This window comes from Syngnathoides biaculeatus, chromosome 18 (genome assembly GCF_019802595.1).
Source record: "Syngnathoides biaculeatus isolate LvHL_M chromosome 18, ASM1980259v1, whole genome shotgun sequence".
In the NCBI taxonomy this organism is placed as follows: domain Eukaryota; kingdom Metazoa; phylum Chordata; class Actinopteri; order Syngnathiformes; family Syngnathidae; genus Syngnathoides; species Syngnathoides biaculeatus.
In genome coordinates, this window is record NC_084657.1 from 18,350,995 (window position 1) to 18,367,960 (window position 16,966).

Sequence of the window (16,966 nt, forward strand, 5' to 3'; positions counted from 1 at the left end):
GTTGCTTTTTAGTATTGTAATCCTAATTGTATGTGCTGAAAGCCTCCTCAGAACCTTTTTGACTTAACACATTTTAAAAACTTTACTCTGATGTGGATGTGTACAAAAAGTGGATGGATTTTTTTAAATTTTTAATCATGAATGCTCGTTGTCACCCACGACTTAGCTGAAACAGTATTTTTTTTTTTTCTTTCAAAAAGGGGGGCGTGGAAGATTTGTCGAAACCAATGACGTATATTTGCTTGGCACGGGAAGAACAATGTTAGGCGTGAGGTACTAAGCAACGATCATCGGATTTTTTTGTTTTTTAAAGTAAAAGCTCTGAAGGGCGTTTGGGTATTACAACAACGCAATGATTCACGACACTAAAACTACTTAAGTGTATGATGAAAAAATATATTTATTATTTTAATGACTTGAAAACGTATCGCTAACATTGCACTGATTGTGCTTTTAAGCATTAACCTTTATTTTATTAAACTCTCCTCAGCCGGAAGAGAGCACAGAAATTTCCTTGCTCGACAAACACAGCAGTGCACGTAATTGGAAGCAGCCTTTTTTTTTTCCAACGACGACGGGTTGACAATTTTGTTGTATAATTTTCTTACGATTAGGGTTCTTGGCAGTGTGTCTCTTGTCTGTTGGGATTTTTGTCTGCCGTTCGAATTGGAATGGCTGAGCCGAGCGCCAGATATCAGCAGGTAACGTGTTTTTCCACTCGCTACACACATTTATTCTAGCTTACACGGCACTTCGCATTATCGCGGTAATACAAAGATCATTTCGCCTCCAAACGTGGAAGTCATTCGTTTTGGAGTAAGTATGTGAGCGAAATGAGTCGGCTAGCCCGTTTAAAACGCGCCGACTGAGGCTACTGCTAATTGGCTAACCAGGAAGTTAATTTTCCACCTAGCATTGCATCCATTTTTGGGTGTGCGATTGATCATGTCTGTCCGTTTGTTTGTGCAGCTGCCCAATGTGGACGAGGCTGAGGCGAGCCCGCAGGTAGCTGCAGACGCGCCGCCTCCGTATAGCAGCGCCACAGAGGATAATGCTGGTAAGAAACAAAGCTTCCCGGCTGTGACTAATGCACGTCAGTACAGCTACTGTACTTTGTTTCATTGACTTCAAAGGTGATTTCATGCCACTAGCGATAACTTCCTGTTCCAGACCTATCTAATTTCTCATTGGTCAACAATTCAGATCTATTGAGTTCAGGTAATGTGTCTTTGTTCATCTATGCCATCACCGGGCAATGACAAGCACAACAATTATGCCCTTCCACAAGCTGAAGGTAAAATTAACTTGTGTGTCTTGCCTGTTGCAATTCATACAACACAATCATTAAGTTGTGTTCAGCTAATGTTGTGTAGATGTACATTTCCTGAGCAGTAGTTGTGCTTGTGGAATTGCAACATTTTACATATTCCTCATACTCAGGGTTGGTAAGGTGACTTCAGAAATGTATTCCAATGTTAATACTTATGATGGTGACGATATATGGCGTTATGAGGGCAGCCTTTTTTTTTTCTTTTTCAAATTCCCAATGACGAGTTTTCAGCCTGGTAATAGTGTTTAAATATTACGTAAAGCAGTGAGTGATCAGTTAGAGGATTGTGAGGTATTTACTTAAGATGCAGGGATGAATTTTCTGCGGCTTTGCGGAATTTTGAATTTTTCAGTTGAAATTGTCATTTTTGGGAAATGTGTAAATCTGAGAAAATTTGGACTTTCCTTTGTGAATTCAAATTATTATAAATGAATAAATCCTCCAGGGAACACGTGATCAAAACGGCACTGTCCATTCTCTTCATTTCACTTTTATGTCGAGTGGCCTGTGTCATTTTCCTGTTGGCCAACAACAACAACAAAAACTATGCTTGTGTTCAACTTATGTCCAAAGTGACCATTCAGCCTCTTAAGATGCTAAACTATTGAAAAGGTTGCATGGAGTCAGCCTGTTAGTTTGAGCACGAGAGTTTTGTTTTGCTTTGCTTTGCTTATCACTGAGACACATGATTGAATCATGGCCGCTGATTCTGACTCTATGCACTTCCTCCTTTCTCTCTTTCGCCTATGCCTTTGATGCAGCCAATTTTATCGTTTTTCTTTTAGAGCCCATGACTACTCAATAATGTAAAATGGCACATTGTGAAACCAACATTCACAATTATAATCAAAATCAATATATATTGCCCATTTTAACCTCCGTGTGCCCAAAGAATGAATTTTAAAAAAGTGGCCTGCGATTGGCTGGCAACCAATTCAGGGTGTACGCTGCCTCTGGGCCAAAGGCACCTCTAAATCTTTATATCACTGGTAGCATTGAGATATGCCTTCAGTCTGGAAATATTGGGGCAGTGGCACTCTTATCTTTTAAGCTCTAAACATCACAACGGATTTAAAATGAAACAAACATGGTTTACCTTAACTGTAGACCTTCACCTTTAATTTGAGGTTGTTTACATCCAGATCAGGTGCACGGTGGTGGAAATGCAACAGTTTGTATATGCCTTACATTAAAAACTGGATGTTTGCAATGTTTCAGCCTACGTTGACTACAAAGAGGATGGAAGTTTCCCCAAGCCGCCATCTTACAATGTGGCGACCACACTACCTTCCTATGATGAGGCGGAGAGAAGCAAAGCGGAGGCAGCTGTTCCTTTGGTAACTGCAAGAGTGAGTCTCTCACGGTTTTTAGTTTTACTATCACGACTCCGACCGCTTCCTGTGTTTTCCGTACGTATTCAGTCCATTTATCAGGGTTCAAACTTAAGTCATGTAACCTTTTATCCAATGTGCCTAAACAGCATAAAATTCTTCTAGGCACGTGTGTGGTTCACCGCAACATCACGCGTGTTTAGGTTGCTCAGCTTTTAGCCACACTTAGTCAGTCCTTGTCACTGCCGGGGAAGCTGATGAGCTTTTTTGCTTGTCATCCATTAGGACTAGGACAGAACGTTTGGGAAAATACTGTTAAATGCATTTTTTTTGTTTTGATTTTAAGCAAATAATGTGGTTGCGACTAAGTATGCGATTTATTTTTGTGAGGTTTATCATCAGGTGCGTGACTGTTTGTCGTTGTACTACAAATAATTAGCCAGCTACATATGGCCCCGGTTTGAGGTGGCGCAGCTTCCGACGCTGGACATAACTGCTGAAGTGCTATTAGCTCTCGCGAGGATGATGAAAGCAGCTAGATACAGTAGGAGTAGTTGCGGGAACTAACGAAGCGGGCGGCGGCAGGCAACGAGCCGAGCTTCCAGGGGGCAGAGGCTGCTAGGCTAAAGGCCTCCGCCACCACCAAAGCTCTGCTAAAGGCCTCGGCCGCCTGAAACCTCGGCTTGTGGCCTGGCACCAGAGCTCGCTCGTCAGGCTCCGCGTCATTCCCATCCAAAGAACCATCCACGGCTGCCAGGCCGGAGTTCCCGGGGGCCTTTGTTTATGCACTTATGTCGCACGTAGGCCTCTAAGTAGTCAGACTCAGCGTCATTCTGCCTGAAGAACCATCCAAATATTCAACATTAATTACAGCCAGAGGTTCAAATCTGTATGGAAGTATAACTCAATCTTCCCGATCAACCGATACTGCTATTTCTTCATCAGATGAAGATAAATCCGAGAAATCAGCGCTGGGCATAATGGTGTCCCATGTAATCCAGCGTTTGGAACGGCACGTTACACGTCACACACGCCCACGTAGATCACGTGACTCCCGAAAATGGCAGCGCCCCTGAAAATTCGTAATTGTCGATTTTAAAAAATCTTCTCAAAACACTATCAAATGAGAGAAGATTCAACATCACATTGTAAGGTACATTTTGAGGTACATATTACATGACCTATTGAATACACTCTACATGCAAAGCACTGGATTTCTCCTTTAAAATGGCGTCCACCTTATTCAAAGTAAGTGAGGAAATCCAAGCTCGTACGTAGTGTTCATTGTGTAAGAATGTGGTTCAGAGTGGGTGGTCACCGTGTTTGACGGCCCGGTGTTGTTTCCTCCTGCTGCCCGACGTTCGGCTGCAGCCTCAGCACAGAGAGCGTTTGGAAACCTTTGATGATGTCATGCGCAATTCACTGGAGGTAATGTATGCGCGTGTCTCATGGTACTATTTTATGGATGTGACTTCATGTGCAGTGTTGGGCAAGTACTCAATTATATTTAATGATGTCACTTAGTTTAATTATAAAATGTACTTGATTGTGATCTGTTACATTACTGAGAGAGAAAAAGAGCAGTTGCCTTCGGAAATTTCCATGATTAAAATTGCTCCGAAAGCCACCGGTTGTGATGGTCTCTCGCTTTAATCTCAAATTTGGCATTTTTTCCCCAAACATCACCTGATGGATTCCTAGTTTAGCTAAGATTTTAAAAAGTTTAGATTCGTAATGTATAGTTGCGGGTGACTGGTTTGCACATCTACCTGACACTTCTGAGGATGAATTCAAATCTGACCTCCATTTGGAGTCTGCATGTGCACGTTTTCTCTGTGTACTCTGGTTTCCTTCCACATCTAAAACTTGTATTGTACTTTAATTAATAACTCTAAATTACCATGAATGTGAATGGTTCTTTGTTTATATGTGCCCTCAAACTCAACCACAACTCAACTGGTGACCAGTTCTGGGTGTACACGCCCTGTCAGCTGGGACTGGCTCCAGCTCAAGCTATCAGGGTCATCAAGGAAGGTTCTGAAAAGGTTCCTATGGTGGAAAAGCTGCTAGTGTGAGGTTTTTTGGACTTCCTAGTGCTAGATGCACTGATTTTTGGACACTGTTAAGCTCACATTTAAGATCACTGTGTTGTTTTGTTGCTTGTCTTTTGTGTGTTGTATTTTTCTAGTCCAGTGGTATCTTTGACATACAAGTGTCCCAATGTAGTTTTTTTCAGTCAATTTATAGATCTGCTTTATATTACGAGCCAAAGTGTGAGTTTTGAGTGAGATTCAGATACACTCTGCCTCCACTCCAGTGAAGTGGGGAAGAAAAATTGAGTCATTAAGGTACTGTAACACCCTGCACGTGGTCATTGAGTCACAGCCACTGATCCCTTTGTTTATTGAATGGGAAAATGCAAAATCAGACATGGGCCACAACCCGCAATCAGCCAAAGAGTAACCAATGAAGCCCACTCCTGCCTCTGATGTCACTCACTAGCTCACACCCCTTAAAGGCTCATCAACTAAGAATAATACTAGATGTACACACTATAGAAACTGATCATTGATCATCACAGTGTTATTTCAATTGATTTTAATGTGGACAATTTTTATACAAGGCAATTTATGTACAAGTTTGGCCCTGGCAAAAACAAACTTGTATGTCAAGGTCACCATGTACGTGTCTTCAATTACTTACTTCAGTTTTGTATTGAATAGTGAAAATGCATTTTCATACAAGGTACCGAAAAGGTGGCACAAATATTATTAAACTGCGGTTATTTTTTTCTCTTCTTTTTTAATTATCCCCCTTTTGTAATGCAGGATGCAGACTTTGTGGCCAGAGATGATTTTGAAGATGCTGATCAGCTAAGGATAGGAAATGATGGCATCTTCATGCTCACCTTCTTCAGTAAGGAAAAAAATCATTGAACCATGTGCAAAAAACCTTTGCTGTTATATTTCTTCTTGTCTTTTATTATTTTTCTTCAGAATTGCAAACATTTGAAATGACCATTTTCCCCCTGCCCAATATTATGATTTTGGTTGTTATTTTTTCTTGGTGCTATTAGTAAAATAGGGGGGGGTGCTATAAATGCCTTTTTGGAGGAAAAACACCCGTGAATGAGTTTAAACAAACCTTTATTGTACATAAAGAAGATATCTAAATGTTATTTCTCTCTGTGATTTGGATTCCTGCGGCTACTTTCATTTTATGAAATACATGACTATATCGTTAAAATCGTAGAGGGCCTCACTTTCTTTTTTCTTTTCTTGATGATGATGCCATTCTTTGTCAACCTTTGCCTGAGATCTTGCTGAGCGATCAGTTCCCATTGACTGGAGGTACTGATAGTCTTCTAGCATGGGGATTCCATATTTTCCCTCAAGTTTAGCCCCATGGTGCTCATTTTTATAATATATAAGAGTTTGGCCTTAAGATTCTGAAAGCCCTTCTTCAATGTTTCACCCTGCTTGGTTTTGTGAGTTTTGCTGATGTTACGAAAGTCTGTGACTTCTGCCTTCAGTTTGGTTTTGATCATTGGCCTAGAAATTGTATACATGTTTCTCGAAACTCTGTGTTCCAGTTCCAGTGTGTTATTCTTGTAATCTAAAGACTTTTCCCATAAAATGGGGGCTGTATTTTTGATCGCATAACCTCAAGCATATTTCCCGTCTGTTGTATTCCTCCAGTGGCATTCCTCTTCAACTGGATCGGTTTCTTCCTGTCCTTCTGTTTGACCACTTCAGCGGCCGGCCGCTACGGGGCCATCTCAGGCTTTGGGCTCTCGCTCATCAAATGGGTCCTCATCGTCAGGGTACACGCTCTCACGAACTACCTGTGCCTAATAATTTTAGCCTACAATGATATGTTATTTATTTATTTTGAATTAATGCCACATTTCTATGATTGTAGTTCTCCACATACTTTCCTGGGTACTTTGATGGACAATATTGGCTGTGGTGGGTGTTCCTGGTGTTGGGTAAGAAGCCATTTAATACCCTCATCCTGACTTTATACCTGTGTAAACTGGTGGTAAAAATCCTTGGACTCTGTGCTGAAGTTGAAGTACAGATATTTGTGTAAAAATAAGAAACTCCTGCATTCAAGTTAAAAAAAAATATATGTACAGATTCTGAAAAGTACTTTTAAAACTTTTGTACTTGAGTACATTAATCCAAAATCCATTCTGACTAGTAAAGTACAGATACCTGAAAAATGAACTCAAAGTAGAGTAACAAAATGTTTGGAGTCTGTTACTTCCCACCAACGCTCAATGCATGGGGGAAAAAAATGGCAACAATGCTCAGTTTTTACATTGACACTTTGCTGCGTCCCTCTCTAGGCTTCTTGCTCTTTCTCCGAGGCTTCATCAACTACACCCGAATCCGCAAGATGGCTGACACGTTCTCCACACTGCCCCGCACCAGAGTCCTCTTCATCTACTGAGCTCAGTGGCATCGTATTTCCTTTGGGGTGGGAGACTTATTTACTATCATTCCTCTGCTTGATATAAAAAAAAAAAAGACCATCAACAAACAGTTGGTTCTCTTTTGGTGTAAACCAGAAAAAATAAATACCTTCACCTGTTTTGTGTTGTAAAAGTGCTGATTGCGGATATAACGTTGTATGCCTTATTAACTGATGTGGCTAACATGCACTTTGTAGCCACTAGAGGACAGGCAAGTCTTTAAATTCAGGCCAGTGCACTTGTGCTAAAAGGTGAGTTGCTTGTGGGTGCGTTGGATTCCAAGGCAAGGGAAGAAATCTTGAATATAACCTACTGTCGTTTGTTTCGGGCAGTACATTTGGTTATGCAGGTTACACAAGGGATCATGATCAGCTGGCCTTATTGTGAAGAAATGGGTCAAACACACTCAAAATGTCTGTTGTCTTCACACTGACAATTTGACTAAATGTTAATGAAAACAAGCAAAACAATGTATGTATCTCATAAATGTAGAAATATAATTTATACTTGTGTATTCTTTTATTCTTGTGGCGATAAAACAAATGTTTTTGAACCACAAGAGCATCTGTGCTTGGGAAAATAAAAGTCAGTCATTGTTGTAATTGTTGCACAACCAAACATTTTTGTTTTGTAAATCCATGCCTCAAAATTGCAGAGAATGTAAAAATGGGGAAAAAATGCCATTTAAACTGAAAATATGCCTCAAAACTACACCAAAAGGCTTAAATTGGGGAAGAAGCATTAAAAAATATGCTTTCACCAACAAATAGGGCTAAAAAAAACATGAAAAACATTGCTTGAAATGGCTGAAACGGTCACATGAAATTTTATATATGCTATAATTCATTCAAGTAGAAATCATTTTGGTAATCCTAATTGCCCTAAAACCAAAAAAGTTTAGTCTGATTTCATATCAACTGAACGGTTAAAAGAAAGATAAACAATGCTTTTTATAGTCGTGCATCACCGTAAGTTGTAAGTGAACACAATCTTTTAATGCCCAAAAGGGGATGTAAGAAAAAGCAAAACAACAACTACATTAAAATAAGGAACCTTAGTAGCAATGTCAACATAAGTAGAAAACAAGACAACTGCTGACCCAAAAACTGCGAAGGTGATCTGCAAAAAAACCTTCAAGACTAGGCATCAAACCTTCTAAATCGTGTACCAAGCCTGCAAAAGCATGGCTCAAAACCGTTAAAAGGTGATTAAAAATAGACCTTCAAACTGAAAATATGCCTAAAATGTGCCCACTAAATAGCTTAAAACTATAAAACAACTTTGTACTGCAAAAAGGGTGCTGACTAAATACATTCTAGAAAACTACAAAAATATCTTAAAACTGAAAAGAAAAAAAAGGCCTACAGTAGAGTATATGCGCCACTTAATCCTGAAGTGACATCCCTGCATCTGCTAAGGTTAGTGCTAGGGGGTGCTATAGGTCCCTCTCGAATACCACTTCCATCCTCACGTTATATTTTTCTGTGAATGGTACAATGGCCACACTGCCATTTCAATGTATTTAAATAATTGTTTTTTAATCCACAAAGTTTATTGGGAAATGCACTAAACAAATGCAAACAGCACTTGGTTTTGGTCCCTTTTGACATCATCTGATTTTAAAGATTTTGTTTTACCGAGATAATCAATCCTCATGTGTGGCATATAAAAATTCACATTTTATATTGGAATATGAAGTCTACACATACGATTTTCTTTTGCGGGCCACAAAATAATGTGGGAGCACGGACGTGAATCCCGGGCCACATGTTTGACACTTTTGCTATAAGGCCTGGTACAAACTGATGCTGTCGAACCAGGTTGAACTGCTTTCAGTACATTCAGTACATTGTACTTTTGTCACATTTCTTAAACCATAAAAAGATGGTTGAATTAAGGTAGAAACGGGTTCCTAAAGAGTGGACATGGTTGAGAATTCTAGTGCGATTGGATAAAGTCTTGCAGGCTCCATTTATGTGAACCGACCCAACTAAATATGTACTTACATTTCAGTCACAAGCTTTGCTTTTTCATCCATAGGCAAATTAGAAAGTGTACATATTATTTACAGTGGAGCCCTCCTACACTACCGCCTGCGAATAGCAAAAATTCGCATGCAACCTGTGCTCGTTAGAATTAAGTTGGAAAAAAAAATTATAGATGGTGTACCTTTTTGTGTGTGTATAGTAAGTGAGGACAAACCTGGAGAGATTCAAACCTAAAACCTACTGTGATGCAGACAAAGCAAACCACTCGGTTTGGTCAAATTGATATTGCCATATATTGTCATTATTATGATATTGAATTGATTATTAGGGCAGCACGGTGGTTCAGCTGGTAAAGTGTTGGCCTCACGGTTCTGAGGTCCTGGGTTCAATCCCAGACCCACCTGTGTGGAGTTTGCATGTTCTCCCTGTGCCTGTGTGGGTTTTCTCTGGGCACTACGGTTTCCTCCCACATTCCAAAAACATGCAACACTAATCGGAGACTCTAAATGGCCCCCCAGGTGTGGTTGTGAGTGTGGCTGTTTGTCTCTATGTGCCCTGCGATTGGCTGGCAACCAGTTCAAGGTGTACCCTGCCTCCTGCCCGTTCACAGCTGCGATAGGCTCCAGCACTCCTTGTGAGGATAAGCATCAAAGAAAATGGATGGATGATGATATTAGTTTGTGTTTACAAACTTCATAATTGATGCAGTTAGTTATGGACCCTTTACGAATGAACATCATTCCAAACACATTGTTGAGCTTCCCCTGAGTGAGAAGACGATGTGGGATGCATGCGAATCGTATGTCCTTCCTGGATGTGCATGTGGCATTGACGTGTGAGTCATCCTTGCCCTCCTCCTTCCCCTTCATTCGTGTGTATGTTTAAAACCAGCGTGAATTGTGCGTGCACGTTTTACCTGCTTGTGTGTGTGGGCGCGTGTTTGTAAAGGGGTGGTGAGTCATCCACCATGTTAGCAGGTGCACCATGCACCTTCCCATGTGCTCCCATTTTTGTTTTTTACCCACCACCACCTTCTCCGCCTCTTCTTTCTGACTCACAACTGACTCCCCCACCATCATCAATGACATCACCAACACCCCCCCACCCCACCCTCATACCCCGCCTCCCCCACTTTCTTGTGGTGATTCATACTGTACGTTGAGCTTTTCTTCTCTTGTTCTCAGAGGGTGAACTTGGATATTAATTCACAAAAAACACCTCTCCATACATAGCTTACCATAATGTTGGCTTACATTTCTATGACGAAATCCGTGGCTTATGGTTAAATACTCTAATACTTAGATATGATGCATGTTTTTCAACCATTGGACAAAAAAAAAATAGTATGAATGAATCCAAGGATCCAAAATGGTCTCTTTACAAAGGTAATATTGCTCGGTTTGGCATTTATGAATGTATTTGCATCATACTGCAAGAAATATTCCTAAAGGTTTGGTTAATGAAGTGAATGAGAGAATCAAAATAATAAAAACAGATCCCAGTATGACATAGCACCATTATACATAACTACAACACCCACTCCCCAAAATAAATTTAAAAAAATTGCTTTCTGACAGTGTCAGTCAAAATTGACCATTGACCTTTTTTATATGTACAGTGGATTAAAAACAAGTCTCCATATCTCTCTTAGATTACAATATTTGAGATAAATTTCCTCCTCCACATGTCACTCGTGCACTTCAAGCATGTTGGTTGGGGGATTATTTGTTTATAATTATCCGAAATGATTCTGGGGCCAATCCAAGTGTGGGTGCGGGCTGCTTGCGGCCCGAGACCTGGCAGTTGCCCATATGTTTTATAGAGGTTCTTGTCTTGTCTCGGAAAGGAAAGAGACTGTGGCTGTGTTACCATGGTAACCCAAACATTGCCAGTCGTCATGTGTCCCTGAATGATGATGTCACACCATCCCATCAAGAACATCTCAACCCTTCCGGTTAGAAATGGGAATTTATCCATCCATTTTTGTTAGCCGCTTATCCTCACAAGCCTTGCCTATTTTATTTAAGAGCGTATTGCTCGATTGTCTGCATTTTAAAAGGATTTTTGTTTCTCTGGATTAGATGGAATGTTTGCATGAGCCGCCTACGGGCCCATAGACCGTAGCTTGCCCACCCGTCTTGGTTGTGTACCTAACGAAATATCCGCCGAGTGTATTACGTAACGAACTGCACCACTGTGAGTCTTGCTTGTAATTTTTTTTGTCTCCTGGCATGCTGTAACCATGGCAACTATAAAATCATAAACACCATCCGTGGCCAAAGCAAACCCATGTCACACATTTATCAATGGAAAAAAAACCCACATTCAACTCTTGCATATATTTATTTGTTTGGTAACACGCCTTTTTTATGAATGGAAGTTTAGAGAAGGGATGAATGAATGCGAGTTAGACAGCGGCGGCGGAGGAGACGTCACATGACGCTTCTGCAGTGCATCAAGGGAACTGGCCCGTCTGTGACTCATCCCATCAGGATGGGGAGGGGAGCATGATGGAGGGAAGAGGAAGAAGAGGAGCAGGTTTGTCTTTTTTTTCCCCCGTTCCAATCCTCATCAATGATGTAATACAGGTGACTTATTCAATGCAGGAAATCATCTTTTTAAGGCACACAATTTCATCCTAGGCGGCACAGTGACCGACTAGTTAGAGCGTCTGCCTCATAGTTCAAAGCAACTGGGGTTCAAATCCCAACCCCACCTATCTGGAGTTTGTGCATTCTCCCCGTGCCTGCGTGGCTTATTCCCGGGCACTCCGGTTTCCTCCCACATCCCAAAAACATGCATTGAATGGAGACTCTAAATTGCCCGTAGGTGTGAATGTGATTGCAAATGGTTGTTTGTTTCTGTGCCTTGCAAACTGCCTGAAGATTGCTGGGATAGGCTCCAGCACTCCTGCAACCCTTGTAAGGATAAGTTGTGTGCTGGCTATATATATATATATTATATATATATATATATATATATATACACACACACACCACACAGTATTTGTAAAATTCAATTTTTTCAAAGCAATTTATAAAAGGCATCGATTAGCTGCAGATTTTTGCAATTCGTGAACTGGTCCAATCCTCCGCAATTTGTTGGGGTCCATTGATGTCTTCTAGATTTCATTAACAACCACGACTAGTTTGAACGGTGAAAAAGGCATTCTAACTGAGTCCCGCTCAACCGTCAATGGACCTTTCCGACCTGTCAATCACTCGTACAATAATAGCCAATCAGATAGCCATATTGTCTTAACCCCTGGTTTGACGCTCCTTTGGCCACCTTGTCCCAGAAGCAATGCTGGTTGTCAGTAGCGTGTGCTTGGAAAAGTTAATGTTACGAAGAAAATGGTCCTCGGGTGCGCTTGGGGAACGTGCAATTCTGATGAAAGATATCCTGCTAGGTTACAAGGGGCCTGGTTGATTCATTTTCCAAAGCATAAAACACAGTTGACAAAGTGTCTACGATGGATTAAGGGTCGCGGAAGAGCCCACGTACAACTAAGTGTGGACAATATCAACAAACGCAAGTATGTTCGAAGGTAAGTGAGGGAGAAGTAACTTCTTTGAGTTTGATTGAATTATTATCAGTGCTTTATACATTGCAGGAGAAGAACTTTCACTTTGTTAGTGTATCACTAACCTGCTGAACGAAGTTTATAATGTTTAATGCCGAAGAGCCGGGTTAGGGATACGTCATGCAAGAGAAATGTCTATTTGCCTATTTGTATCACATCAGACTTTTAAGACAGAGCACTGGGTTCCATTACGACCCAAGTCAAATGAATACACCCACTCACTTATAAAGACTACAATGATATTACTCGTGATCTTTCTAAGTAAAAAGTACTCACTCTCCTTTATATGCGCAGTACAATTCCACTATTTTATCCTGTTGGATTGCAATATGAAGTTCGTGAGGACTCGAACGTTTTTGCATCGATTGCCAACGTTTCGCTGTAACTCTGACATTGCATCCTGCTCTGTCCAAAATCTTAATTCCGTGTACATATCGTTACGTGAAATAGTTGAGACCTTTTTGTAGAACTCTCTCGGACAAGTCTGACCCATTTGGCAAACAACATACCCCAATATTATCTGGAATCCGCGATAGAGAATCAACTTCAAACATGTTCTGTTCAATTGCCATTTTGAAAGCTTGCGGGACATGGGTAAGGGGCGGAGCTTAGGATCACCATCAGAAAGGTCCATTGTCAAGCAAGTACACTTCTACGACCTGGAAAATTTCGCTAGCATATTTCTCATGCCTACACGTAAACGTCTGTACACTTGTGAAGATATATCCACGAAAATACATCCCGGTGGGTAAGCACAGTGTATTTTCATGCCAAGCAAGCCGTTCTAAAGCAGCTAAGCCAGTCGAAATCCCAGTCCACATGCTGGCTGTCATTTTTAATTTTTAATATAAACTTTTCCCCCTGTTTGCTCTTCTTCCTTTCTTTGTCTAGTGTGCATACACTCATGACAAACAATGACAACAATGAGCCACTCTCACGTGGCCTCAGCAGTGGACTATCTGAAGGGAAGATGCATTTTTTGTGCTATAGACATAGCTAGGATAACTGCTAATATGAACAAACACACTCAACTTCCTTCCAAGTCCATCACTGTAACAACACTTCAAAAAATCGGGAAACGGAAATGTGGAGACAGTGTAATGCTAAACAGTCTCAGTAACGTGTTACTATACGTGACATATGTTAGATACATGAACATGTGTGTGTGTGTATGCTCATTGCTTATCATCAGACGACGCTTGTCTTTGCCTCCACCTTGTATGAGTCAGAGCTGCAGTACAGTGAGGGAGGGGCTGAGGTTGTGTATCCTACTTGGTGGCATACACGCACACCCACACACCTACCCACACACACACACACGTTAGTGACCAAATATCAATTCTATGGCTACACTTTGCAAAAAAAAAAAAAAACAAACAAAAAACAGTCCACTGGGAATTTAATAGCAAAAATAAAGGAAAACAATAGAAACGGCGTTTGCACAGGCACACTGTCACATCCGGCCCCCCTACAACCGTGGCCTATAATTAGCTGCCTGGGAAGCAGACTGTCTCGAGATGAGCTAACCAGAGAGAGGAAGACAGGACTGAAGATGCAGCAGCTTGGGTAGGAAGTGGGAATAGAAAACACACACATTGGATTCAGTTTGTCAATGGCTTACAGTGTGTGTGTGTGCATGTGTGTGTGGGGGGGTAGGTTGGGGGGGGGGCTGGCAGGCAATTAATGCCACACCACACCATCAAATAAGGACCAACTCACGCAAACATGTTCTAAAAACCATTAGGGTTCTTTTTTTATGAATGACCAAGTTTTATTTTGTGAATGAAGTTGCTGTTGAATGGGGGTCCATGTGTGGAAGCAAAAAAAGTAGGCGTGAGACCGAGGTGAATGAGTGAGTCAGGACGGACGTAACGCCGCTACATGGGCAGGAGAGTGGAGGAGGATGGGCTGGGGGTAAGGGGGCGAAGGAGGAGTATGCGTATGACTCATTCTGGCTCTTCTCTCTTCGTAGTCACTCCTGACGCTGCTGCAGTGGACAACTTGTAGCCCTGATGCTGCTGTGCTGATGCTCTTCCGTCTTTATTCCATCCTCCTTCTTGGAGATTTCATCCATTTCATCCATCTCCACTATACACTGACAACCAATGGAAAAACATACAGTATCATGAAAGACTTCCTCAATGAGTGGAGAAGCGGTTGCCCACCAAGCCGTACCCATACAGTATATACAATTGATTGTTTTACAATGACACTTGATATAATTTCATATATACCTGTGGCTCAAAAGAAAAGCGTGTAGAACCTCTGTCACAGGTGCAAGTCACTCATCGGGGTGAGTGATCATTGCAAACCGCCCCTTTTTTTTATTGTCATCCATCCATTTTCTTAGCCACTTATCCTCACGAGGTTCGCGGGAGTGCTGCAGCCTATCCCAGCTGTCAATGGGCAGGAGGCGGGGTACACCCTGAACCGGTTGCCAGCCTATCGCAGAGGACATAGAGACAAACAGCCGCACTCACAATCACACCTCGGGGCAATTTAGAGTGTCCGATTAATGTTGCATGTTTTTGGGATGCGGGAGGATCGAACCCGGGACCTCAGAACTGTGAGGCCAGCGGTTTCCAGCTGCTCCACCGTGCCGCCTTATTGTCATCCATTTACTCTATTTAAGGCTCCTTCCTTGACGATATTTTGTGGTTCAAAACCCTTAGAAAAACAATGACTTAACAAGGTCTTGTTGTAAATATCTCCAGTGCACCTCCCCATCTCTCTCTGCCTCTCCAAAAGGACCTCCTGACCCTCCAGGCACATGACCTCTGCTACTTCCTGCTTCCTGTTTCACTAGTGTTAGCCTGTTTAAGCCCTCGGAGATTCATTGTCGAATTTGGTGAAAGTATACTCTCTTCTTTTTGTCTTTTCTACCACTAAAAATCATGTTTCAACTGTTTTCCCGTGACGTACTACAGTCTTTTGTTTAGTTGCCAGGTGGGATTGTGCTATTCCGTTATCTTTCTTGTACTGTTCAGTCTACTAACGTGGCCATTGTTTCTGCCTTTTGTCATTAAAATCAAATTTGTTTTTGGATAAATCTGATCTTTTTTTCTTCTTTTTCTTCTTTTCCTTTCGGCTTGTCCCGTTAGGGGTCGACACAGCGTGTCTTTTCCCATCTAAGTCTATCTTGTGCATCTTCTTCTCGAACACCCACTGTCCTCATGTCCTCCATCACAACATCCATCAACCTTCTCTTTGGTCTTCCGCTCGCTCTTTTGCCTGGCAGCTCCATCCTCAGCACCCTTCTACCAATATACTCACTCTCTCGCCTCTGGACATGTCCAAACCATCGAAGTCGGCTCTCTCTAACCTTGTCTCCAAAACAATCAACTTTGGCTGTCCCTCTAATGAGTTCATTTCTCATCCCATCCAACCTGTTCACACCAAGCGAGAACCTCAGCTTCTTTCTTTCTGCTACCTCCAGTTCTGGTTCCTGTTGTGTCTTCAGGGCCACCATCTCCAATCTGTACATCATGGCCGGCCTCACCAGTGTTGTATAAACTTAGTGCCTTCATCCTAGCGGAGACTCTTCTGTCGCATGGAACAAAAGACACCTTCCGCCAACTGTTCCCCAACTGGTCCACAAAGATGCCACAAGATCATACCTAAGTAATACTTTTATTGCTTTGGTGAGGTTTATTGAATCATGGAGGATATGTCCAGTCCCCAAAGAAAATAAGAATAGGTAAATTTGCAAATGGTAAAACCACAAATATGTGGGGCTTCCCCATATATCCGATCCCCCTCCGCCCCGAAGAATCATTGATGTCGTTGCTTTTAAAAATACAACACTCACAAAATGTGGAGCTTAAGACTGTATGAGACAGCGCCCATATTTAATTTTAATATATATATATTTAAATATTGAGTGTGTGAGAGCTGTTCGAAAAGGTCGTATGTGGACAAGACTGACAGAAAAACAACGGGATTTTATTTTGTTTTATTTTCCTGGCAGTCCTACTGTAGTCAGCGATGCCGGACAGGGGAGCCAACGCTCGCTAGAGAATGGCGAGATCCGCTCGAGTGAGAGGGGACTTGCATTTTGGATGATGGAAATGGCTGATGGTGGCGGTGATGGGGTTTGCTTGCTCATGCGTGAGAGCGCTGTTCATTATTATTCCATGCCTTCCCGCCCTGACTAATGGCTGTGCTGGGGCCCTCGCTTGCGCTTTCACGCTGGGCTTGAAGAGGCACGGGAAGGAGGGATAACAGCCTCGGGGAGCTTGTCAGCGGTCACTACGGATT

At 41.8% G+C, this 16,966-nt stretch overlaps 1 protein-coding gene across 2 annotated transcripts; it reads left to right on the forward strand.

Moving 5' to 3' along the window:
* The first annotated feature begins 232 nt into the window (after window positions 1-232).
* Window positions 233-7,304, forward strand: LOC133492112 (NEDD4 family-interacting protein 1-like). Of its 2 annotated transcripts, none has more exons than XM_061804067.1 (7): window positions 233-701; window positions 970-1,057; window positions 2,549-2,667; window positions 5,490-5,577; window positions 6,360-6,484; window positions 6,583-6,649; window positions 7,013-7,304. In XM_061804067.1, exons 1-7 carry the CDS (start codon window positions 672-674, stop codon window positions 7,114-7,116), a joined length of 621 nt encoding a protein of 206 aa, XP_061660051.1. In that variant the 5' UTR covers window positions 233-671; the 3' UTR covers window positions 7,117-7,304. The 2 variants fall into 2 exon arrangements, with proteins under 2 accessions (XP_061660051.1, XP_061660050.1); XM_061804066.1 differs by having other exon boundaries at window positions 236-701; window positions 2,549-2,679.
* Window positions 7,305-16,966: the final 9,662 nt, after the last annotated feature.